The sequence below is a fragment of the Mustela lutreola genome, chromosome 5, assembly GCF_030435805.1.
Source record: "Mustela lutreola isolate mMusLut2 chromosome 5, mMusLut2.pri, whole genome shotgun sequence".
In the NCBI taxonomy this organism is placed as follows: Eukaryota; Metazoa; Chordata; class Mammalia; order Carnivora; family Mustelidae; genus Mustela; species Mustela lutreola.
The window spans coordinates 77,239,968-77,266,261 of record NC_081294.1 but is presented as its reverse complement, the minus strand read 5'-3'; the positions used below and the strand labels follow the sequence as shown (position 1 = coordinate 77,266,261).

Below are 26,294 nucleotides of genomic sequence, written 5' to 3'. Positions count from 1 at the left end.
TTAATTTACTGCACCACCCAGGTGCCTCCACCACCAGCCTGTTTTTGTTACAATATTACTCAGGGTAATATTACTGAAAACCCACTGTGAATAAAGCTAGACAAAAAATAATGGATTTTCCCCCCTATAACTCTTAATACCTGCCATTAACACTTAACAGGGTGTATTTTGTGTTCCATATCACTGGGGGAGGAAAGCTATCCCCTTAAAAGGAAATCAGAGAACAGATATAACCTTAAAAATTTCCTCAAAATTGTATTTAGACTCTACAGAAGTTAGTGCACTGTGACCAGAAATTCACATTCCTCATCAGTAAATTTTCAAATTAACCCTTTACAGTATAATCAACTCAAGCTTTTTTTGGAGTCACACTCAAATCTCAAATATACCAGCAATAGGTTTAAAAAAATAATACATACTCAAGGTGTTTTTAAAGGTTTCCTCACAGAGGATCAACCTAAGATTAAACTAAAGGCTAAAATGATAGTGGTAAAAATGTTCAACTTTATACTAGGTTTACGTGAAAACATTCCTATGAAAAAAAGTTTGCCATAATATGGAAAATACTAATAGCTTACTTATGAAAATTTTTGCTTTCTAAATGTGATTAAATGAAGATATTGAACTTTTTCTTCTATAGCTTGGTAGAGCCAACAAAGTCGGGCCTATGAAAAAATGCTATCATTGACAGGAAACAATTAGGGATTCCAATGCATACTTGACACTTCATGTTGCTTGCTGTTAGTTAACAGTTGGAATAAACAAAAGTGGGTAATTAGTAAAGGCCAAAATTAAACTGCAGAAATAAACTGGCGAGGATTTTTTGTGCATGTCACATTAAAAAGTTAACTGCCTTTCAGAGATACACCACAAAATTCTGATATATCCCTTAAACACATTCAGACCTAAGAGTTCCAAGGAGAATTCTTATTAAGTTCTTCTATTTTTTAACATTAAAAATTTGTTTTTGACAATAGGTAAATCCCTTACACCAAGAAACCAAAAAAATTTTGAAAAGCTGGTAGAACTAATTCTTGATACTCCACGTTATTTCCAACTTTATTGGTTGATACTTAAGACAGGTTTAAACATGAGCTTTTGCCATTTCTTCACTCTTATCATTTTAACCTTCAAAGGTTTTTAAAGACCACGAATAGCCCCATTTTTATGTAACAGGAACAAGAAATCCACCAGCACCAAAAACTTTAAAACTCAGATCTTTAGTAGCAGTCTTTAGAACACTCTAGATTAAAAATGTAATAATTTGTTAAAGCATGCAAAGAAGTGTAACAGTGAATAAAAACCACAACTGACAAAAATATTGGTTAACATTCCAAACATGTATAACCAATGAACATGGCCTAAGTTTTTTTTTATTGGTATTCACTTCAGAAACTTGAATCCACAGATATAAGCAGTATATTACCAGAAAGTTACAAGTAAACACAGATTATACATGCAAATTTCTGTTCACAAAGGTCACATGTGCAGGTATGTGAATTAGAAGCGTGCGTCTAGATTATGGCCAAACTGTTTTAAAATGCAGAAATGTAAAATTACATTTTGAAATATGAAGAGATGGTCTACACACTTCAAAAATCAAATGTTGCTTATACCAGATGTATGACAGCTACAGGATTCAAGTGACAAGCAATAAGATCTCAAGAAATTAATACTGCTCAAAGAGAACGGGAGTATTTTTTACATTTCACTGAAAATACATTGACTACTAGAATACGAAATCTAGCAGGAACTTAGGGGGAAAAATTACAAAAATCTAAAGCCAATTACTTAGTATTTCTTATTACCTAAACAACAACATGACATTAAAAGAAAACTGCACCTGCTTTTTAATTGCCAATCTCATATCATGAAGATCTCCAAATAAAAAGCAACCAAAAAGCTTCAAACTTCAAATGAAAGGCTCAGATTAAAATGTGGAATGTTTCAGATGAAAGTAATAAAAATACAATTGGTTTTGTTCTTTATTGAATGGAATCAAAAGTTTTGACATTTCTTTGAAGCCTGGAACTAAATTTCATTTCTCTGAATGATTCTACATCTTTTTTTCTTAGTGGTGCAAGTTGTCTTAAGTAGCTTACATACGAGTCAGTCTCTACAAAGTACTTCGGTCTTTTACCATTCTGATAAAACAAAAACAATTCTTCATTAACTTAACCGTGTATGTATTTTTGCTCTAACACTTAACACATGAACAGACATCTATTATTTTTCCACTAAAACAAAAGAGTACAATAGTTTTCTTCTAACTATCAGTATTGTATTTAAAAAAGGTTAACATTAAAAACAAAGAACCATTATTTTCTTTGAAATTGTTAAGCTTCTTGCACATTTTAAGCTTCCTTCTTCTGCCTGCGTTCTTCTGCCAATTTATTCAGAAATTTCTGAAAAGAAAAAAAAATTTACAAGGATTAAGTCACCTAAGAAAACCTAAAAGGATGAACTTCAAAATAAAATACTCTACCCAACTTTTTGAATTTCATTGTAATTTAACTGTAACATTATCAGTTATTTTAAAGATTTGGTATTCTTGTTAAGTCAGTGTACAAAACTAAACTAGATTATAGTACATAAAAACGTGGAAAAAATAGTAAAATGTGGAAAAAAGATTATTCCAATTTACAGTGAACATTAACTTAGAGATAAGAAAACAAAAATCATACTTGCACAGAAGAACTGCCACTATTCCAAGAACATACAGTAGTTAAAATAACATGCATTTATTCAAATAGTGTGCCTTCCATTAAAGTGGGGAAACATTTTCTTAAAGGTGGTAAGGTAAATATTTTCTTTGTGGGCTATTCTTTATTTCAACTACTCAATTCTTTTACAGCAATAAAGCCAGCCATACCAATTCTTAAATGAATGACTGTGGGTATATTCCACAACCCCCCAAAACCCCACCTTATCTACAAAAGCGGTGACCCCTGTATTGCACCTGTAATTTCTAGAGTTCTTAGGCATATTAAGACATTAATAAGTAACCCTCCCTGCCAAATGTAAAATACCCATTTTTTCTTTACTTCCGGGTAGAATTGCTCAACTCTATAGTTACTTCCAACTGATGAGAGGGTTAAAAGCCATTGGAAAAAACACTCAGGAAAGTATCAAGTCATTTATCATTAGCAAAATTTTATATTGCATAATAAATTTTAGTGAAGTCGACAGTTTCTTTAAAATAGAATAACAGAGGGCGCCTGGGTGGCTCAGTTGGTTAAGCAATTGCCTTCAGCTCAGGTCATGATCCTGGTGTCCCAGGATCGAGTCCCGCATCAGGCTCTCAACTCCAGTGGGGGAGTCTGCTTCTCCCTCTGACCTCTCCCCTCTCATGCTCTAATAAATAAATAAAATCTTAAAAAAAAAAATTAAAACAAAACAAAACAACAAACCACAGAATTATAAAGTCACCTCCAATAAACAAATGAAAATTAGAATAGCTAGGAAATATTAGAAAGCATATCACTTATCAAGTATCAGGCACTGAGACAACTTTTTATTTCAACAATGCTCTATGTAATACACAACTTCTGCTACTAATGCAATTAAACCAGCATTCTTTTTTCATATGCTAAATGTAAGACACAGGTAGCAAAGAATACCTTCATTTCAAACTAGTGCACAGCCAAGAAATGGCATTATTTCCTAAATTCAAGGCCACCCCTTGCCCCCCTCCAAAATCAAGGCTATCTTTATCCATATAAATCAACACACAGAACATGTATCGTAACGGAATACTCCAGTAGCTCTCTACTACCAAGCAGTGCAAAAATCAGGTTATTCGTACTTACGGAGTTAAAAGCCTTTCAAAGGTGTTTTTTGGTTTTTATTTATTTATTTATTTATTTGATAGACAGAGATCACAAGTAGGCAGAAAGGCAGGCAGAGAGAGAGAGGAGGAAGCAGGCTCCCCGCAGAGCAGAGAGCCCGATGTGGGGCTTGATCCCAGGACCCTGGGATCATGACCTGAGCCGAAGGCAGAGGCTTTAACCCACTGAGCCACCCAGGCGCCCCATCAAAGTTTTTTCCCTATTACCTGCTTTAATACTCAGTCCTTAAAGCAATCACTAAAAATACCAAATTTCAGAATATCGAAATAGGAATTTGTTATGCTTCATTAATGTTTTATTTTTTAATCCATTTATTATAGAATATCATTATTATCAAATAATTTAACAACAATGTAAAAATCATTAAGTATGAAGGGACATGGCACATCATAAAAGTTGAAAAAGCTTTTATTATTCCACTTGGCATTCAGGCCTCCAGAGTCTTCCAAATTAGAGAAATTACAGTCTAATACTCACTTGGGAAGAAGTAACTTTAGTTATAAAAGAATCTGTAACAGCTAAAAAATTATTCAATAATTTAATTAGAATGTACTATAGAAAAAGGCTCAATAGATGTTCCTAGAATTCATTAGACTGCTCAAGGCCCATCAACCAAGAAATAAAAGTGTCATCTCTAGGATAAAGCATTGTGATTGGTCTACAGAAGGTACCATACACATTTTACTTTGTGTAACTTTATATGATTTAAAAAAAAATATTTTATTTATTTATTTGACAGACAGAGATCACAAGTAGGCAGAGAGGCAGGCAGAGAGAGAGGAAGGGAAGCAGGCGCCCTGATGAGCAGAGAGCCCTGAGGGGCTGGATCCCACGTCTGAGCTGAAGGCATAGGCTTTAACCCACTAAGCCACCCAGGCGCTCCTATACGATTTGTTTTTATAAAAGAACTCTACTCTTTTAGATTCAGTCTTACCTTTAATTTCTGATAATGAGGAAGGCTGCTGCAATGAGTATTCTTTGCAACTTCTTCATTTGTATAAAAGAGTGAACACAGCTTACAGTAAAACCCTGTTTTAGGTATCACATAGTCTATACCTAGAACACAAACATACATTCTTACAAATTTAGTAAATCAGAAGTTTTAATTCGTGTTCTCAAATCTTTTTTCCATCATTATTTGAATGAGGTATTTGTGAGAAGTCCATTATAGCCTAAGCTAAAACAAAACAAAAACCATAGTATCATTAGTTAATTGTACTTAATTGATGTTTAAGGTCCACCTAACTGTACTCTTAAAAAAAGGCAGAAATATAAAAAAGATAAAGAAAAAGCAATGTGAAATTCTCAGAAACCTTTATGCGGAGAAAAAACATATTGTGAAATGGTAACAAAAGATAACACAAAATGAGGAGAGTTGGTTAAGTGGAGAAGAATATATCGATTAAGATTTACAAATCATTCTGCAGAGAAATAAATTTAAAATGGTATCAAAGTTTATGTAAGACCAATTTAAAAATTATTTAGTAATAAACTTGGAAGGGGTGAGAAGGGAAGAACAAAGCCTTATATCTCACCAACAGGAACATTGGGCTGATATGGTCCAATTCTATACTCATCTGGAATTGTATAGTCCTCCTTGTTTTCATCACTTTGGCCATCTGCATTTTCACTTGTATCTTTGTTGGGATCATCAGCATTCTCAGCAGATTCAGCGCCTGGTTCTGTATTTTCCTCATTTTTAATTCCATTTTCCAACGCTGCTTCATTTTCTTGATCAAGTTCCTCGATCTTGTCCACCTTAATTTCAACCAAACCATCATCATTTTTGTCACCAGATTTAAATGCCATGCCCGATTTACGAAGTTTCTGAAGTTCCGAATCTTCCTCATCACCAACCTCATCTAGAGTGACAAAACCTTCCATACTCCCTGGGAAACGACGCTGTTAAGAAAGACAAATTTACTCTGCAACAATTATCCTGCAGCATCCCTTCCATTTGCTTTACTTGAAGGGAAAGGGATAGCGTCTTTGTCCTTAGTCATTCTTTCAAAATACTGACTTGTTCCTTTCTCCCCCAAAATCACTGTTGTTTTCTAAAACAACTTTGTTTTAAAACTATATAATTAGGGACGCCTGGGTGGCTCAGTTGGTTAAGCAGCTGCCTTCGGCTCAGGTCATGATCCCAGCGTCCTGGGATCGAGTCCCACATCGGGCTCCTTGCTCAGCAGGGAGCCTGCTTCTCCCTCTGCCTCTGCCGGCCATTCTGTCTGCCTGTGCTCACTCTCTCCTTCTCTCTCTCTGATGAATAAATAAAATCTTAAAAATATATATATATTTAAAAAAAAAAACTATATAATTAAAAGCTTGCCTCACATGAAGAGCAGAAAATAAATGAGGTAAGGACATTATATTCTATACTTCTTAAAACTATTAGGCTGCAAGGGACTATATCAAAATGTGCTTTGATAAAAGTAGTTCAATGTTATCCTTTGGAAGACAGTATCTTAGGATACAACTGTTATTTAGAGGACACTAAGTCTTGAAAGTGGTTAAAAAAGGAAAAAAAGGGGCGCCTGGGTGGCTCAGTGGGTTAAGCCGCTGCTTTCGGCTCAGGTCATGATCTCAGGGTCCTGGGATCGAGTCCCACATCGGGCTCTCTGCTCGGCAGGGAGTCTGCTTCCCCCCCCCTCTCTCTCTGCCTGCCTCTCCATCTACTTGTGATCTCTCTCTGTCAAATAAATAAATAAAATTAAAAAAAAAAAAAGGAAAAAAAAGGAAAAAAAAAAATCAAGCTCTGGAGCATGACTGCCTATGTTTAAATTCTGGCTGCCACTTACAAGCAGTATGACCAAGGACAATTTATTGAACTTCTCTATGCCTAAATTTTCTCATTCAAAAACCAGGTTAATAAAGGTATTTTATCTGCTGCTTATAGTTACTCTGAGGATTAAGTTTATTAGCATACACAAAGAGCTGAGAAAAATTTATAGCATGTAATAAGTATCAGCTCTTAAGAGTGCAAACATAACGTTCTGGGGCACCTGCATGGCTCAGTTGGTTAAGTCCTCCCGCTCAGGTCCTGGGATTAAGCCCCACACTGGGCTCTCTGCTCATTGGGAGCCTGCTTCCCCTCTCTCTCTGCCTACTGCTCTGCCTACTTGTGATCTCTGTCAAATTAAAAAAAAAAAAAAAAAAAAATAGAGTGCAAACATATTACTCAACAATCATCCACTTCAGCCAGAAACTAAGTTATGTGACTAGGCACCTGAGTGACTCAGTAGCTTAAATGTCGGCTTTTTGCTCGGGTCACCAAAGGCCACAATCCCAGGGTCCTCAGGTCCAATCCTGTGTCAGGCTTCCTGGTCATCAGGAAGCAGGAAGATTCACCCTCTCATTCTGCCCCTCTCCCCTGCTCCTGCTGGCTTGCTCTCTTTCAAATAAATAAAATCTTTAAAAAACGCAACAACAAAAAAAAGCAAAACAATGTTATGTGACCAAACCAACAAAATCTGCCTTCCAATGGCTTAATGTTGCTTACAAGGAACCAATGGACCAGGAAAGGACCTCACTGAAAGAACCATTTAATATAAGAGGCTTCAAAGGCATTTTAGTGCTCTAATCCTTAATGCAGATAATCAGTAGATCATGGTCTTTTGTTTTACTATTCTTTATGTTTTGTATATATTTTTATATTTGTATTCACCTTATATGCTTATCAGTGACGTGTGTTCTAAGCAAAATGTCTTGAAAGTTACTGTATTATCTGATCAAGCTTATGTTTCTCAAATACGAGAATTCTTCAAGCTTAACAAAATAAGATCTTATTTTTAAGTAATCTCTATGCCCAACCTGGGGCCTGAACCCACAACCCCAAGATCAAGAGTTGCATGCTCCACTAAGCCAGCCAGATGCCCCAAGTTTAACAGTTTTTAAATGAATGGCAAATGTTTTACTATCTTGGGCCAATTAACTTATTATAAACTCCTGTCCCATCTTTTAAAAAATAAGCTGTACTAAAAGGCTGCTTACCAGTACTTACATGCTACAATACACAAACATATGTAGATTTAGGACTTCCTCCTACCTGACTAAAAACTTCCTTCTGTTAGTTGACACTTTTTAACAACTACTATAAAAAGTCTTACTTAACCTATTTATTCCAGAGTTTACTTTTAAATATTTATTCTATAAATGGTTCATACCTGATTTTTTCTAATGTAAGTGACTAATTCCCTTTAAGCTGATGCTGCTAATGTAAATAATAAGAAACATTTATCTGATCTAGTTTTCTGTCAACACAGGTCAACATACAATCTTCCTTTACCTTTTTCAGCTTTTTCTTTGCAGCTGCTGAAGCACTGGCATTTCCATCTTTTTTCACAGCTTTGTCCGAAGGTTCCTTTTTCCCATCAGAAGCGACATCACCTAAATTAGCAAGATCTGTCTCATCTCCCACCGAACTGCCACTTTCTAGTAGTGCTGCTGCTTCTTCTTCATCCACGAGTAGCTCATCTTCAGATTCAAGAAGCATGTTAGGCTCTTGCTCGGCTTGGTCATCCTTTGTATCTTTTTCACCATCTTCACCTGATTTCTCTTCTTGTTCTTTACCTTCAGTTGTACTTTCAGTCTTCTGGGAACCATCAATCTTGGATTTCTTATCGCTTGGAGATTCTTTGCCATCTGGAGAATAAGATCTTTTCCTGAAATCAAAAGGATACCCCCCTCAATTAATTCTCCTGAGTTGGAAAACAGAAGTTTAATATACCAGTGTATATACACACATAAAATGAAATTACCGAGATTTATCTTTTTTCAGTAAGTCAATGCCTCTGTTGGGAATCTAAAAGATAAAATTTTTTATCAGTTAAATAAATGTATTAAAATACATTCATTGCAGATTATATAATTACCCAATTAACTAACAGTTAAGGAACATCCTTCATATCATCAGCTACGCTTATTCAATCCCAGTGACCATACCTAAGAATGTAAGCTGCCCCAAGTAAGCAATTCATTACAATCAACATTTTGACAGAGCATAGAGCAGTGGAAAATAAATATTTTGGTAGAACTCAAGTTCAAATAAATCTTAAATAGATAAAACCAATGAAGGCATTTTTACCATAACACCATTAAAAAAACAACAAACTTCTACTGAAGAACACCAAGGGAAAAAACAATGTTATCTTTAAATAACCAAATCCTGTATTCTTAGCAAATAAAAATGTTTATAAGCATGCTGTGCTTTAAATATGTGAAACAAGCTTCATAAGGATGACAAATTCAGTACTACATACCCTCAGTACCAATTTTTTATATTTTTCAGACAAGTCAACTTTCACACATCTCCCCTGAAACCAAAGCGCCTTTTTCAAACAGTGGTCGACCATTGCCATTGCATCTTCTCTGGTCTCCATCTCAATAAAGGCCTTAAACAAAAAAAGGAAAAGGGAAAAAAAAAAAGGAAGCAATCAGCTTATAAGAGAGATCAATGGTACAGTCCCAAAACCTCCAAATAGCCCATCAACTCAGGAAGTTAAAATTTTTTTTTTTTTACAGTTTACTCAATGGAATCACATATAAAGTGGAAAGCAACACTGTAATGTAATACCAATGGGGCAAGAAAGAAACAGTACACCTACACACAGGGAGATTTTTCTAGATGCACACTTGGAAGCAAAGTGTTACCATGTTTACTTTTCCACTTTATAGCTTCTCAGTATTTACTGTTTTATACACTGAGAATCCACTATGACTTAAAAAAAAAAAAAAAATCACCATTTATTAAGCAAAGAAAAATTAAAGTTTATAAGATAATTATTCTCCCTTTATTAAAAGTGAAGATACAGAAATAAACCTTAGAGTACTAATTATCTTAAAAAAAATTTTTTTAAAAAGATTTTATTTATTTGTCAGAGAGAGAGAGGGAGAGAGTGAGCACAGGCAGATGGAATGGCAGCAGAGGCAGAGGGAGAAGCAGGCTCCCTGCTGAGCAAGGAGCCCGATGTGGGACTCGATCCCAGGACGCTGGGATCATGACCTGAGCCGAAGGCAGCTGCTTAACCAACTGAGCCACCCAGGCGTCCCTATCTTAAAATTTTTTAAAAAAGTTATTTAGGGGACCACTTGGGTGGCTCAGTGGGTTAAGCCTCTGCCTTTGGCTCAGGTCATGATCTCAGGGTCCTGGGATCCCCGCACTGTGCTCCCTGCTTAATGGGGAGCCTGCTTCCCCTCTCTTTCTGCCTGCCTCTCTGCCTACTTGTAATCTCTGTCAAATAAATAAAAAAATCTTTAAAAAGTTATTTAAATTCAATTAACATAGAGTATATTATTAGTTCAGAGGTAAAGTTCAGTGATTTTTCAGTTGCATGTAACACTTAGTGCTCATTACATCTCGTGCCCTCCTTAATGCCCATTACCCTGTTACCCCTACCCTCTCACCAGCAACCCTCAGTTTGTTTCCTATAGTTAAAAGTCCCTTATGGTGTGTCTCTCTCTCTGATACTGTCTTATTTCCCCTTCCCTCTCCCCATGATCCTCCTTAAAAGCTTCTATGTTTGGGATTACCTGACTTTTCATCCTCATCAGTATGTAATTTTTTATTTTTCCATAAGGCTCAGCAAGCTTGAGAACTGCACTGTCAGAATAGCCAGAATGAGGTAAATTGCTGAGATGTATCACACGTCCAAGCTCTTGCTTTTGATCAAACTTCTGGTCTGGCTTCCCCTCAGGTTTCTAAATAATAAACAAACAAACAGGCAAGTCAAATGTGGTAGGTATCCTATAATCTTTTGTTAATAGTTAAGGTAATTCTAGTTACTAGCAACAACTTAAAGTAGCTAAAGTTAATAAATATTAAAATGATGTATTAAATGGTTGGTGGTACAAATCTGGAAATAATTTGTGTAATTACCTTTATTCTTTTATACTTCTGTGATAAATGAACTCTCACTGGCTTGCCAAATACTAATGCTGGTGTGGTTGTATAATAATCCACTGCAGCTTGAGCATCCTCTGTAGTTGCCATTTCAATAAATGCCTAAAATTGGGACAAAATTATTATTTCCAAAATAAAATAAGATTGCCCAAGTCTTTCTAGATATATTAAATCATTAGGAAGCATTTTTAAGAGTCTAAAAACAGAATCAACACAGTTAAAAGCTGTTTTGTAAAAGGTCACCTCAGAATTTACTACCTTCATGCTACTCAAGTTTCATTTATTATGTCTACTGTACTTCAAATAATAATTTGCATACATTTTGATAAAAGTTTGGAATGGCTTCTCAAAGAATTATCATCCTTTTATAGCCCTTACAGTAATATAATGACAATTTTACTGCTTAAGGACAATTAATAATCCACTAGGCCTAGAAATTAATGTTATTGACATACTTCAACTATTTGCTTTTTTCTCTATTAACATTCCATATTAATGATTCAAGATCACACTGAGGGCTTTTTCTAATATAAAATCATGTAATTCCTTTAGGAACTATATTAGTAATGAATAAATACTACACTTATTTCAACTCATACCTCATTAATTTTATTTAGAATCAGATGATTTGAAATGACTCCAAATGGTTCCACCAGCTGTAACAGTTGGTATCTCAAGTTTTTCCCTCGTTGAAAATCCATGATGTGAACAACTCGGCTTGTTTCCTATACATTAGAAAAAAAAAATCAAGTCAAGAAGTCTCTTTAGAATTAAGATGAAAACGTGTTACATATTACAGTTTCACAGTCTAAAGTTAACCAGAACAGATTAAGTATTTAAAACAACTCACAACATTCTAGAGAATTTTAAAACTAGGAAATCAGACTCACTGGGGTAGATCTCAAAGTTTCAGAAAGCCTCTGCAGGTTTTTTTTTTTTTTAAGATTTCATTTATTCATTTGAGTGTGTGAGAGAAAGAGCAGGAGAGGGGAGGTCAGCAGGAGAAGCAGAGTCCCCATGGAGCTGGGAGCCCGATGCAGGACTCGATCCCAGGACTCCGGGGCCATGACCTGAGCCGAAGGCAGTCACTTAACCAAGTGAGCCACCCAGGCACCCTATGCAGTTACAGTTATTTTTAAATAGGATACTGTAGACATAAATGGACAGCAAAATTTCTTTCCCTTTTTTAAAATAAAGTATCTCAATTTTTTTTTTTGACAGACAAAGACCACAAGTAGGCAGAGGGGCAAGCAGGCTTCGAGCCCGATGCGAGGATCCCAGGACCCTGAGATTATGACCTGAGCCAAAGGCAGAGACTTAACCCACTGAGCCACCCAGATGCCCCTGCAGTAAAACTTCTTACACTCAAGATGAGTTCTCTATACTATGGGCATATGAAAATTAAACTTTTAACTCTAAGTCATATAGAAGCCTGATAGTTTTCAAACAATATAGCAGCCTTTCTATAATAAAGGACTATAATACAAACTCAATTTACAGGATCTCAAAGTTAAATTACAGTTCCCCCCAAAATAAAGTAAGAGTTGTATTACTGACCACTCTGCCTTTCTGCATGTGTCTTGGTCCTTGCAGGTTCCCATTTCCAGCACCTTTATGGACAAAAAGTGATTTTTAAAAAATCTTGTAATAAATATACTTGTTATAACATAATGGGACATCATTAAAAAAAAAAAATCTGAGAGAGCGAGAAAGAGCAGAGAAGGGTGCGGGGTGGGTGGGGGGGACAGAGGAAAAAGAGAAGCAGACTCTCTGCCGAGCCTAGAGTCTTACAAGGGCTTCCATCTCAGGACCCTGAGATCAGGAACTGAGCAGAAACCAGGACAGGAGCAGGGACACTTAACCAACTTAACCACACATGCACCACCCCCCACTTTTTAAAGCAGGCTCTATATCCAGCTAGGAGCCCAATGCAGGGCCAGAACTCACAACCCTGAGATCAAAACCTGAGCTGAGATCAAGAGTCGGATGCTTAACCGACTGAGCCACCCAGGCGCCTCAGGAAAACAGGACATCTTTCAAACACAAATCAGAGGTTACTACAAGTATAATAACCATGTCTTCTCATGAGATATGATGTTATTTTGATTAATTTTTCAACAAGCCTTCTTTTACCTCTAATCACTGCATTTCATTTTTAGTAAAAGCTCTCAGAGAAAGGTGACAAATTTTATAATCACCCAGATTTCCTCTTGGTCCAACCGCTGGTCCCCCAAGATGAAATGAGGGAGGTGGAGGTCCCAGAATTCCTGGTGCTGGGTTTGTAGACTGCTGCAGCATGAATGGATCACCCCTAGTAATGAGAGACATAAAATGTAATGAATACAAAATGTTTCATCAAAAATAATTAAGATTTATTGTTAAAATACCCCTTTAATGATTATAATTCCAATCTTTGCAGGCATTTATGTGTGAAGTAACTAGGGGAAAAGCTGTAATAACAGTAACATAATAATCACTAACATAAAAATTAGAATTCTAAAGATTCTTTTACCCACAGTGACTTATACCAAACTCTCATATTTAATGAAGATACTCAGAAAATATTTGCTTATAAATTTTGAAAGTTTAACCTGAATTTCTTACAATGATCTCCTTTATTAACAAGAGCTTAAAAATTTTAACTTACATTGTGTGTCCTGTATCATTGTCAGGATTCCATTCTGGGTAGCTTTAAAGAGACCAGAAAATTAACTTTAAAATAAAACTGTCCTTTTCATAAAATAGCCTTGTTTGGCCTTTAAAACAGAGTTTATTTATTAGTGAAGTTACAGGAGAGTCTAAGTGTTAGAAATACTATAATTTAAAACATAACATATGGATATTTAAAAAAAAAAAACACCTCGAGAACTTCAAAATAATCCAAATGAACAAGAACAAACGTGTTCTATAATGAAAATTTAGATAATATACATTTAAGTTTAATTTTATATTTATTTGGTAAGTCATAAGGAGGAAAAAGTGCTGCATGGGGAACTGGAAATGTGGATATATACAGAAATAAGGACCAACCGCAGGTTTTCCTTCTCCAGTATTAAATTCCAATAGCAAAAACAGAGTTGTGACACTAGAAAGTAAAGAAAGCCCCAACGGAGCTAGACATATATGAAAACTGGCAATCTAGTGAACGGGTATGTGTGTTTCGGCAGGGAGATTTTTTATGAATTCCATTCCATTCCAGCAGCTTAAAATCAGAACCAAAGGTCACTCAAAAGCAAAAAGTGTATCTTGATGAATTTTGCTCAACAACTTCTAATTCCTAATGACTTTTCTATCTGCTATATTTTTAGAGCATGTATTAATTGTTACTGAAAATGCCCGAGTTTATTCTATGTATCAAAGGCCATCTTTAAGTGTCTTAAAAATTCTTGCAATTTGCAGAAAGACAGCCCACTTATTTGCCCTACAAATAATATTAAATAAAAAACACCACTAACACTGAACCTAATATTCTGAAATGAGATTCCAGATCTAAACATTTTGTTTGTAATTGATAAGGCCTGGTCAGTATCAACTACAGTGTTGAACAATGTGGATATTACAAGCAAGTGATGAACTCCCCAAAACCAATCAATGGCTGTTTCTGATGCACGGTACGGATGCTTTAAAGGTATTTCAAACTCCTACATTTCAAGAAGAAGCTGGCATCGACGACTGTGACTTGCTCCATTGATATGTTGACTCCACTCCTGCAGCAAAGTAAATTAGTAGAATTAACAAAAAAAAAACGCTAAAATATTTTTCATCTGAACCATTCAAACTCTAGGAAGTTAATTTGTATGCAGTATAACATATGCTTTTCAAGCATGACAGACTGTAGAAAACACCTGACCATTCAATAGTCACAACAAATTAATTTAAAACCATTTCTCTGAATCCTTGTAGCATGATCCTGCCCTCAAATACGCCATGCACATTCTTGGAAAAACTGGATTAACTTGGTTAACATACTAATAGACCTGACAGGGAAAAGAGAGTTAATAAAGATCAAGAATAACAACTGACCTTGAGATCACCTAGACCTACTAATCTCTACTGTGGACCAAACTGGATTATATATATTGTATCATTAGAACTGCCTTTATAAAACTCTATGATAAAATATCCATGCGTCTATCTACTTTTCTAGAAATGTTATGTGACTAGTTAATTTTATCCAGCTTTAATGTGTGTTCCAAGTGTACTATAGCCATGAAAAGCTAAGATTCAACAGGAATGGTTTTTCTAGAAAATGGTCCCCATTTATCAAAAAACTAAGCTCCCATTCTACTTCCCATAAGTAAAGAAGCAAATTTCAGAAATGCCTGTTTCCAAATTTTAGGAAGGGAAACATTCATCAGTATTTGTGCTCCTCTGTGGTTATTTTTAAAAATTAATTTAAGGGATTAACTTCTTTCCTATTTTATGCAAATAAGCTTTCCTTTCTTTAGTTAAAAAAAAAAATCCACATATAAATGATCAATGTTTTAGACAACTGAAGAAAGAGGAGTTAGGAAAAGCAGGCTTTGCTGTCAGACTGACTAGGTTCCATTCCCAAGGTGCCATTTAATAGACATGAATCCTTGGTACCTATCAGTACCTATTATTGAAATTTACTATGATTCAATACTTTCCTAGGATTTTATGTAAAGTGAATGACTAAAGGTAAACTGCTTATCAGAACATTGCCAGGCACAAAAGTGCCCAAAAAAGAAAAAAAATTAACTGTCATTACATTGCTTATAAAGCTATCTCGTTTTACAATTCCTGCTTTACAAGTACGGTTTCACAAATTCCCACAAAATGAGGCAACTTCCGTCACATCCACACTACCTAATACATTATATTTGGAATATAAAACACGGTCAGGCAATGTTTTTAAAATGGAGACTCACTTAGAGCTAAATTAAAATAAGAAACCAAATTGCAAGAGCTACCTTCTTGAAAAGCTTCAGAATGGTGTTTTATAAACCCAATTTTAAAAAATGGATTTATATTACAAAAGCTTACATACTTCCTCTCCCCTAAAAGAATTAATTAACATCCTGTGAAAGAACTATGGAAGCTGTACCTCAAAGCTAGATTATCTTTTTAAAAATAATGGCTAATAGCTAAGGAACCTAAAGAAATCTCTTCAGCTGGCTCCACAACCAGTTTATTTGGGATATAAAAAGTTTGTACTTGCAAAGCAACAGACCATTGACTTATTGGAGGACACTTTTAAAATGGCTATAAGAAGAGGTGCCATAGGTCAAGTTCACAAAATTCCTAAGAGGGACTAAACAAATACCTTAACTTAGAATTTTCTGAAATAAAAATATTCAGATTTTATTTAAAACGTCCTTGAGAAGCAGTGTGTTGGGAGAGGAGTAAAAGTTACCCTATTATGCACATTTCTAATTCACAGGAGATGGAAAGGTATCTAGTTGAACAGAAAACTATTTATATCCAATCCTCTATGCTCTTTAAAGGTTCAAACTTAAGGTAAAAATGTAGCTGGTCTTTCAAAGTACTAGAAGGAAGGCCAAGATCAAAGAATTATTATGTATCTCCCAAACCCACCCACATTCCTAATCTGCACTACCCCATCGGCATCTTTGGTTTAAGGCGAGGATTAAGAGTCAAAAGGGTTTTTAAAAAACCTATATTCTTGATTCTAAATTGAGGTAGCTTTCACATCAGATTAATAAGGTAAAAGGATTCACATTTTGAATGTAGAAGTTCTGTAGGAAAACTATATTCACCTTAACAGTCTTTGAGATACCTAAATTATATAAAGAAAGGATAATTTGGGAGAAGCACTTCTGGAATGGCAGAATAAAGACTTTAAGGGCTTTTAGAATAATACTAAAAGGAAAACTATGAGCTCAAGTGACAAGACGGTGAAAAGGCTGTAGTGGGCACTCTAAGTGAAAAGAATTTGAGGGAAGTCTGAGGTTGTGGAGAAAAGTAATTTGACATTCTAAAATGACCTAGGAAGAAATAAAAGCAATACCATCACTCAAAGTCACTTAAAATATCAAATAATGATGATAAATTAGATCATGTTTTTCACCTAAAAGTTCTTTATTTCATGGTAAGATGAAGTTTTGATCATGTAAATTATTTAACACTACCACTAAGTGAAAAGAACAGATTTTCCAAGTTATGCAGCAATACCAGAGAGCAGGATTAAATGTTTAAAAAATTTCATTATCTACTTTCACCACAGGAATTTTCTCTCAAGTCATTGTTTCTGTATCAGCTATTAAATGAGAAAGGACCACAACTAAAGGTAAATAGTTATTTTTTTCAATAATGCAGATACTCAGAAAACATGAGCTATGTTAAGGAAACTGGAATACATTAAGACAACCCAAGTGCTTAAAATTCTTAAAATTGGCCCAATTTACAAATATAAGTTTTGCAAATCAATCAATCAATCAATGGACCTCAAGTATTTCTTAAATGTTCACAATACTGTGGCACAGTACCAAAACCAGCTAGGGCCTAAGCATTTTGAAAGGTATAAAATACCTCTTGCACTAGGGCAAGGTATCTTACTCTTGAATCCAAAGTTTCATCAAATATTTAAAAACTTTTTTTTCATTAATTTAGATCCACTTAACTATAGTATTTTATTAATATTATTGTTCAGGAACTAATAGCAAAATTTGGAGAGAAAAGATTAATTACATATAATAACTGAAACTTTTCTCTGATTTAAACCCTCTTGGGGTTTCCTTTTATGGTCCTTTAGTGTTTTTCTATGTGCAAGCAACAAGGGTAAATACTGCTCAAAGTCAGAATAATAAGATTTCCAGCAAAAGCTCTTGATGTATGAGGACTCCATTAGCAAAGATTTTAAGTCCCTTAGAATCACCTTCATTTGAGACACTGTAACTAGCTATTTTCCTTGGAATTTAGAGACCCTATCTGAGAACACTGATAATATTGCCCATTCTGCAAAAGGCAAGAAGTAACAGAAAAAACTGAGTCACCAAAGTTTTGTGGACCTTTTCATTAAATCAACTCCCACCAGAGCTAAAACTTTATCCAACATATTTGGAAAAAGACAACACTAAAGACACCTAGCAAATAAAATCCCCTAACTTCTAGGAGTTTGGGGTCACATCTTTAATAAAAATTAATTTAGGAATTTAAATTTAGCATTTGATGTTAGTTTAGTTTATTTGGATTAAAGATTAAAATATTCTTTGTGCTGTACTTAATCTATTATACAATAATTCAAAAGATTTTTGTGCTACAGAAATAAATTTAGCTAAGAATTAACTTCTTAAAGACATTTTTCAAAGTATTCTGTAAATTCAAATGAAAGAAGTCTTTTCTCTTAATTACCTGAGGCAAAAATACTGAGAGCCAAACACAGAAAAGGGAGTGGCTGGTAATACTTTTAAATAGAATATTAAAAACAAAATCACTCATGATCTATGATTTACTCAAAAAATCAAGTCACTAAAAATTGCATTTTAAAGGGAAGATATGAAAAAGAAATGATCCTTCCAGATGTTACTGTAAAGAAAAAATCCTGAATAGTAATCCTCAAATCCAATTTCATGGCAGCAACATGTTAAGTAGAATAACTGTACAGCACATCAGGAAATATGGACGGTCAGAGATCATAATTAAGCTATTAGAGTGCTATTTATGTTGACTTTTAAGTCAACTGCACTGTATATAAAAAAAAATTCAGTGAGAATAAGTAACATTGAAAATGTTGTAAGAGAAAGGACAACGTATTTATAAGGGCATTTTGAAAAAGCTCCCATTTTACTAGATGTGATAATTAAAGCAAAGGAGAATTAGATATATATATTTTTTTCTTTTTCCTTTTGCTCAAATGACTATACCAGAAGTCTAAACCTAGTCAGAAAAAGAACATGGCTTATGAGGAACATAGAGCGGGATACTGCAGTAGTTGATTTTTCCAAGTCTCTAAAGGGACAGATGCAATATGGGATAATAAAAAGTGAGTTTTGAAGTATGTTTAAGAAAGTTGTGGAAAAGGAGAAAAAAAATGATGAAAAATTTCAGTCATAGTATGAGAGTTTGTGTCAAAGGGAAATTAAAAAAGAAGAATGAACTAATCTAAAATATGAAACATACTGAAACAAACACCAGGGCTCTACATTAACTCTTTCCCTGTAGCCACAGATAAGGAAAAAAAGAGAATTGTTCAAGAATACATCTTTACTACATACAAATCAGCAATCAAGACAGATGGAGAGCTGAAATCTAGCATCCTGAATGGCAGAGCACATTGACTGCAAAAAAAAAAAAAAAAAAAAATACTTAAAACAATTCAACAAAGCAGACAAAAAAACCTGCTTAAATATATGATTAAGAAGAACATATCGATGCCAAAAACCAACAAGATAATCCCAGTGGATGACAGCTTTGTGGCCAGAAGTAATCTAGGCAGATTGTATTAATGTAAAGCCCTGGTTTAATGCTCAAAAACAATTACCTTCCAAATAAAGTGTTCTCAAAAGCATAAAAATTCTCGATCAACTCAGTGTCACCAGACTACAGAATTAGAGTAAAAGATATAGGTAAATACAGAATAGGCACTACAATGTAAAAGAAATTAGAAGTATCTGTTGCATTAACTCACCTTATTAGAATGAACTGGCAAATCACATATAGAGCACAGATGGGGATAACCCTTCGGTAAGAGTCCATGGAAGTCTTCAATATTGCTACTTGGAGGAGCGCCCCTCTTTTTCTCAAAGAGAGATCTCTCTTGTAAGGGGCCAGGACCACGTCCCATTCTCTCATACTCACTGTCAAATTTATGATAGTTATGCGAGGTCTCACCAAAAAAAGAATCATCCCTACACCTTTCTCCATCTCTTAATCTGTCATCTTCATAATCCATTCTGTCATAATAACCAGATTCTTGAGAACGACTTCCATGGTCATAATCAAGCACTGGGTTGAGACTAGGACCACGATCATCAAAACTATCTCTTCTAAAGTGCCTTTTTTCTTCCCAATCATCCCTAGGTACTCTGTATGGTGGTTCCCGTGTAGCAGATCTGCCATCTCTACCATAACTCAATGTAGGGCCTTCTTCAGTTCTCCTCCTTTTAAGCTGTAGAAGGATTTGGGGCAAATTCTCAGGAGTAATCTTGTCCTCTGGATAACGACTCAGTTCATCTAAGTCTCTAGCAGACAGACCAAAGCTGGCCAAAATGTTACTGGCCTGGTCTGCATCTCCACGGTGTTGAGAAGACAAAGGGAGTGGACCTCTACTTCCAATGTTAAATATAGACTGCAAATTATGGGAAGAAGTACTAGCAGAAGACAGTGCACTATGAGCTCCTTGTTGATTCAATGAAGAACTCATTCCAAGATTCATTAAACTAGCAAGGCGTGCAGTACCCTGGTTCATCCTTCCAAGAGATGCTGGCATACTTAAAGACTGGGTAGCAGCAGCAAGAAGGCCTATTCCTGCTGCAGACAGGTCACGCCCATGACCCTGTGAGTCCCTACCGAGAGATGACTGCTGGAATGACTTGGACATTGTAGAACTATCTCTTGTCTAGTTTATAGACTTAAAAAAATTTTTTTAAAAGAAGGCCAAAAAGAAAGCTCAAGCTAGCAAACTAGGTTAACTTTGCTTCAAAAAATGGTAACGCCAAGAAAAAGGATCAATAAGGACTGTAGAATCTTCTTCAAGCTGAGAACCAGCAGACAACTCTGTAGAAAAATAAGCAATTTTAGTCATAAATCCCTTTAAGTAGATGCTGTTTTTTTTTTAGAAAAAAAACTTATGCATCATGTTGATTAAAAAAAAACCATATAAGATCTCAAACTTACAAGGAATTTATTACATATCTTAAACAGATTCCAGATGTATGCAGAGCCTGCATATAGATATTTAAAAAGTAGTCTTTCATGCCAAAGTTTATTAAAGGGAATTTCATACTGAATTTAAAAACATTTCAATTGAAGGATTAGATGTCTTGAGTACATCAAAATTTCAATAAAAATATAGATGGGTCTCTTCTTTTGGAAGAATAAAAATACACCCTATAGTATGATGTTTAAGTTCCAGGAGAAGACTAAAAACAAACAAAAAATCAAGGTCAGCAAGTCAAAGATGAATCAGTTGTACTCTGCTTTAGAAAATGAGACCTATTATTACTATCAGAAAGAACCAAGTAAAATCACAAGTAAATGAAGCTTAGGAGTCAAGTACCTAGTATAAGATCTAAGACCAAACACAATAGTTGAGACCTTTATGCAGCAAAATCAATTTGAGGTAAAGACAGATGTGAAGAAAAACAAGTGACTTCCTAGTTTAAGGATTTCTGCACAAATTTAAGCCATATGACTAACTGCCTTATTACTGTCTATCCTGTATCAGGCAGTGCTTATTTCATTTCTAATTTTAAAAAGTAAGGAGAACTAAATATGGTCAATATAGAAATAGGAGAACTCCCAAGAAAAAACCCAGGTACAGGAAGTATAGGTGATTTAAAGAAGTGAAACTCCCCTCTAAGTTAGCATCCATCAAAGCTCAGTTAATACTCTGGGCTACAGAACCTCTAGAGCTCAAAACCGGTAAAAATGAAAATGATATTGTGTTTATACAGATTTCTGTAAACTTTTCACAAGATTAGCCCATTCACTTGGAAATTTTAAATTCTGAACACAATCCCCCAAGATATGCTTCTGGATGAAATTACTTTCATTATCTTCCTTATTATTTCATCTCAAATTGTTACAGAGGAATTTGCAAAGCATTTACATACGATTCTCATGAAATATCAAATGACATACATAACAAATGTTCTTGATGAAATAATTTTTTATAATCACAACTATATACCAAGGTTAAGTCTAAAGTTGTTTGCTATATAATTCAATTAAGAAGCATTGCTCGGTTAAGTTTCATACATTTGATCACCCATTCACCTATGCACTGGTGGTTTAATATTATTAAGTTTTATTACATTACAAACTGGGAAATATTCAAGTTACAAGTCTATTATGGGACCAATTCCACCAATGATCGAATAAAGCAAGGAAACACTGGACATACAGTGGTAGAGAAGTATAAAAAAAAGTCGCAGGCAAGACTTAGTTAGATTTTACAAAAAGATGTAACAAAGTTAAAAAGACACAGAAATGCTATCAGAGGTGACTGGAATTACAGAAGATGTTTTTGCACACCAAGAGAGATGAAACTGAGAAAAGATACTAAAGAAACTAGTTTTAGATGAGATATACTATATATAAACTACTTACGCTTTAAGAATAATAAAGACAAGAGTAAGTGGACTTTTCTGGATGAGTTTCCTTGGTATGTCTCACAGAAAATGCCATAAAGAATGGCAGCTGAAATACTGTGCAAACATTATGAGCACCCTCTAAATTTCCAGGTATACTTTATTTTAAAAGATCAAAACGTTTTAGAGGGTTCTAAAACCAGCATGTCAAAGTAACCATATTACTGTTAATGGCAGTTTTGCCCTTCATGGTACAGACAAAGCTGTGTAATACAGAAAAGCCAGTTGTTTTTCTTCTTTAAGGATTATTCCTTTCCCTTAGGGAAATTATATAATAGTATTATGACCATGTAAAAAATTTTAATTGATCATACTTTAAGGCAGTGACTGTTGGATTAGAGATCTTAATTACTTTTCTTTGTAGCACATATGAAAAGGGTGGATCTGTAAAAGGAAAGGTTAAGAGAAGATAAAAGATAACCTTAAGACAAAACAGAAAATGGATGTCAGAAAAACTCAGAAAAAGAGCAAGACAAACAACAATGTAAATCCCATGACAACTTGTAATCTCGTAAAACTAACCATAATGTTTTTAAGACTCACAGTTTCAATTTAAATGCAGCCCCACACAAGGACACGAGAACATTATTACTGAAAAGTGACGTAATCAGACTTTTGACCGGAGCACAAATAATCAAGGTCTTAATTTTTTCATTAAAACAAAGAAATTGAGAGAAATCAGGGGCCTGGGTGGCTCAGTGAAGGTTAAGTGACTGCCCTGAGCTCAGCTCATGATCCCAGGGTCCTGGGATTGAGTCCACATCCGGCTCCTTGCTTCTCCTTCTCCAAGAGTCTGCTTCTCTCCCCCCCCCCCGCTCATTCTCTCTCTCAAATAAAATCTTAAATAAAAAAAAAAAAGGAAACAGAGAGATATCAGACATGCCAGCATTGTTCAAAGAGCACTTATGAAAATAGTTCCTTTAGTATCTTGGGTCAGTGATTTAAAAAAAAAAAAAAAAAAAGACAAGCCATTTTAAAAGGCTCATTTAAGCAAGACCTACTGCCTATATTAAGGCTAGCACAACACTGAGGTGTTTACTAAATTACTATTTAAAAGAGAATGGCTTATTGTACTGTTTTCCCCTGTATTATAAAATTGCCTTCCCACAGTTACCCTATACTACAGGTTAAGAAAGTTCAAAAGTAGTTCCTCTGAAATAACTAATCTAGAATGTAATTAAAAATTCAATTTACCCATTAAAATCTTAATGCCCATCAAAGCAAAAACAAACCTGTTTCACTTAAAAAAAAAAAAAAAAAAAAAAAGGCAGTACCTTCACCCTAAAAACACGAGACAATTCTAAATAACTAACCCAAGACAACTCTAAATAACTAACCCGGAGCTTAAACCTAGTTCATGACATAAGTGCAAATGACACTAAAAATGTTAACTTCATTGTCAACATCTGAATAATTGTATATATGGTTAAGAATTAAGTTTCTCTTAGTAACATTCAATTCTTCCCATTCCATCAATAGCTTTATTGGATTTACTTTCTTCAAAGAAGTGGAATACTAAAATATTACAGAACACAATTACAGGTTAACATATCCATAAAGTTCATGGTAAAGAGAAATAAATGGTCATTCCACATCTAGACTTCCTATATAAAATAACACTTTATTTGTCCCATTATTCATTCTTCCAGCAGATTATTTAGCAGGATTACTAAAATGAGCGTTAAGAGGGCTTTAATCTCTAAAACATTATAGAAAAAAATTCATTTAAAAAAATTTACTTATTTATTTATTTGACAGACAGAGATCACAAGTAGGCAGAGAGGCAGGCAGAGAGAGAGGAGGAAGCAGGCTCCCTGCTCAGCAGAGAGCCTGATGCGGGGCTCGATCCCAGCACCCCGGGATCATACTGAGCAGAAGGCAGAAGCTTTAACTCACTGAGCCACCCAGGCGCCCCAAAAATTCACCTTTTAAATTCAGAATTTTAAAATGCTACGTCTTAAAGTTACCTACTACTACACTGAACTTTAGTTATGTTCTCAATTATGTGAAATAACTGCATCGTAGAAACAACTATTTTTAATACATGTATAATCATAAAAGCTTGTAGAGATGCTTAGGAAAAGTATCTATGTTGACATAATTTTAACCCTTTAATCTTACAAAAACTTAAAAGCAAGAGCTATAAAACTGTAGCTTCTTATACTATTTTTCTCTTTCTGGAATAAAAACCCAGGAAGGTGTTAAGAATTTTCAGATTTCCTGAATGTTCTATTAAGCCAAATACCCTTGTGATGTATTAAATTATTCGTGTGAAAATATGCCAAATATGTTAAAGGTAGGAATCAACATACCAATATAGAAAAAAAAAAAAAATCCAATCATGTCAACAATAGCACGGAAAGTTCACTATTAGTAATTTCAAAGAAGCATCATTTCGGAAGGTAGATGCTTAATTTTTGTCATCAATCACACAAAAGCAAAGATTCCTATAGTCAGAAGTACCGGATTCATTTCCAACTATAGTAAAGGGTAGTTTAATTATTCCTTCAAGTTTCACACTTTTTATTAATTTTATAATGGTCTCACAATTCACCAACATAGTTTCCAGCTTAAAGTTAGTAAATTTCTATTTTAATGTTAGTTTACATCACTATCTCTTCTTAACAGATTTTCCAACTTGTATCTCATCTTAAGGGTTTCATTTTTAAAAATGGATTTCCTATCTGAGCAATCTATCTATCTTTTTTATAGCAAGCTTAAACTGGGTTTTTTGGGTGCTTTTTTTTTTTTTTTTTGGAGAGCTTAAACCTTGTACTTTAATCTGTGGTTCTTCAGTGCCATAATCTAATTTTAGTATGGCATACCTTTGAGTGACAGAAAAGGTTTTTTCACGATAAAATGAACTACTAATAGTTCATAAACCTCTTAGGAAATAAAGTCCCAGCTCTATTCATTTGTTTTGTTTAAAGCAATATGCACTCCATCAAGCAACAGGAGGAACAAAACACTAAAATGTAGTGCTGAGAAAGCTGAAAAAACCAGTGTAAGTTTTTAAAAAGTCCTTTACGATTATCATTCTTAATCCATTTTACAGACCTGGATTCAACTTCTAGCCCACTTCTTGATCCTTAGGCTAATGATATTAGAGTGTTTGTTGAAAAGTGCCTTCAGCTGCTAAAACAGAAAACATGTTAATCAGAAGGGATTCCTATTCAGGCTCAGAATATTTTTCTTCTTCCTACACTTACAGCAACTTTCAATTAGACATTAAAAATTTTTGGATTAAAGCAATACAGGATAGAAAGTTAATCCATTTACCAGACATTTGTGACTCCATCTGATTTTGATACTAGCCTGTCTTACTTTCCTCTCTACTTAGATTTAGTGAGCTTTTCTCAAGGTGCTATTTTGCATCATTAAGACATTTCCACTTCCCTTTCAATTCTCAGTTTCCACAAACATTTGTACAGCTATTTCATTCGGTATATATGGAGATTTTTTACCAAATACCTTGATGTGAATGCTAGTTCTACTACAAAATGACTGAGAAAATCACTTAACATTTGTTTTTTCATCTGCAAAATGGGAAAGAAAATATCCATTCCATAAGGCTGTAAATATTTAATAAATCAGTTCACATAGAACACTTAGAATGGTTACTGACACATGGTCAGGACTGCAGTAATCATCTACTTTTACACAGATGACCGTAACAACCAATGAGAAAAACCTTAGATGCAAAACGAGAAACATACACTTCACTTGCACTCTACTCCCCATTTCATATGTCAACTTTAGTGTCTCATTCATTTCTATTCAAGGCTGGAATTCATATTTGAATTTTGCTACTGAACCACAAGTAAGCTTTAAGATACCAGATTTAAAGGCTGGCAGTAACTTAAATAACACTGAGGAAAAGCAGCAGAGGTGAAGGGATATGAAGAAATTAAACCTCTTCCTTTGTTCTCCATTACTAATCTACCTTAAAATTATCTTCTCATCCTTCAAAGGAAGTCTTTACCTCCCTGCCATAATCTTATTGCCTTTCTGCTGGCCTCTTTGCATCTTTGTTTACAGTTTCCAATACAAACCTCCTAAAACATCACTATTTTATATACACCCCTGCTAAAAAACACATTATTCCCTAACTACTTACCACATGAAAAGCACATCATTGTTCTATTGCCTTTCACGTTCTAGTTGCATCTTATGTCTCGAAACACATTTTCCACCATAAGCCAACACCTTATGCAAAAGATTTTAGAAGCAGTTATAGGTCTGCTCAGTACTTAC

At 34.7% G+C, this 26,294-nt stretch overlaps 1 protein-coding gene across 6 annotated transcripts in view; it reads right to left on the bottom strand.

The window, feature by feature from the left end:
- Positions 1-1,031: 1,031 nt before the first annotated feature.
- Positions 1,032-26,294, bottom strand: part of MATR3 (matrin 3) — a 30,634-nt gene continuing 5,371 nt past the window's right edge. For 2 of the 6 annotated variants that reach the window (XM_059174712.1, XM_059174714.1), the window contains exons 2-15: positions 19,358-20,445; positions 14,392-14,453; positions 13,394-13,435; positions 12,945-13,057; positions 12,304-12,356; positions 11,346-11,471; positions 10,723-10,848; positions 10,377-10,544; positions 9,107-9,238; positions 8,606-8,649; positions 8,134-8,509; positions 5,384-5,750; positions 4,783-4,904; positions 1,032-2,405 (exon numbers count right to left, since the gene is read on the bottom strand). In XM_059174712.1, the coding sequence (XP_059030695.1) occupies positions 2,355-2,405; positions 4,783-4,904; positions 5,384-5,750; positions 8,134-8,509; positions 8,606-8,649; positions 9,107-9,238; positions 10,377-10,544; positions 10,723-10,848; positions 11,346-11,471; positions 12,304-12,356; positions 12,945-13,057; positions 13,394-13,435; positions 14,392-14,453; positions 19,358-20,269 (2,694 nt within the window). In that variant the 5' untranslated portion in view covers positions 20,270-20,445 and the 3' untranslated portion in view covers positions 1,032-2,354. Of the gene's footprint in view, positions 2,406-4,782; positions 4,905-5,383; positions 5,751-8,133; positions 8,510-8,605; positions 8,650-9,106; positions 9,239-10,376; positions 10,545-10,722; positions 10,849-11,345; positions 11,472-12,303; positions 12,357-12,944; positions 13,058-13,393; positions 13,436-14,391; positions 14,454-19,357; positions 20,446-25,097; positions 25,176-26,294 lie in introns of those variants that run through there. The other 4 variants (XM_059174718.1, XM_059174717.1, XM_059174713.1 and 1 more) reach the window with 3 other exon arrangements.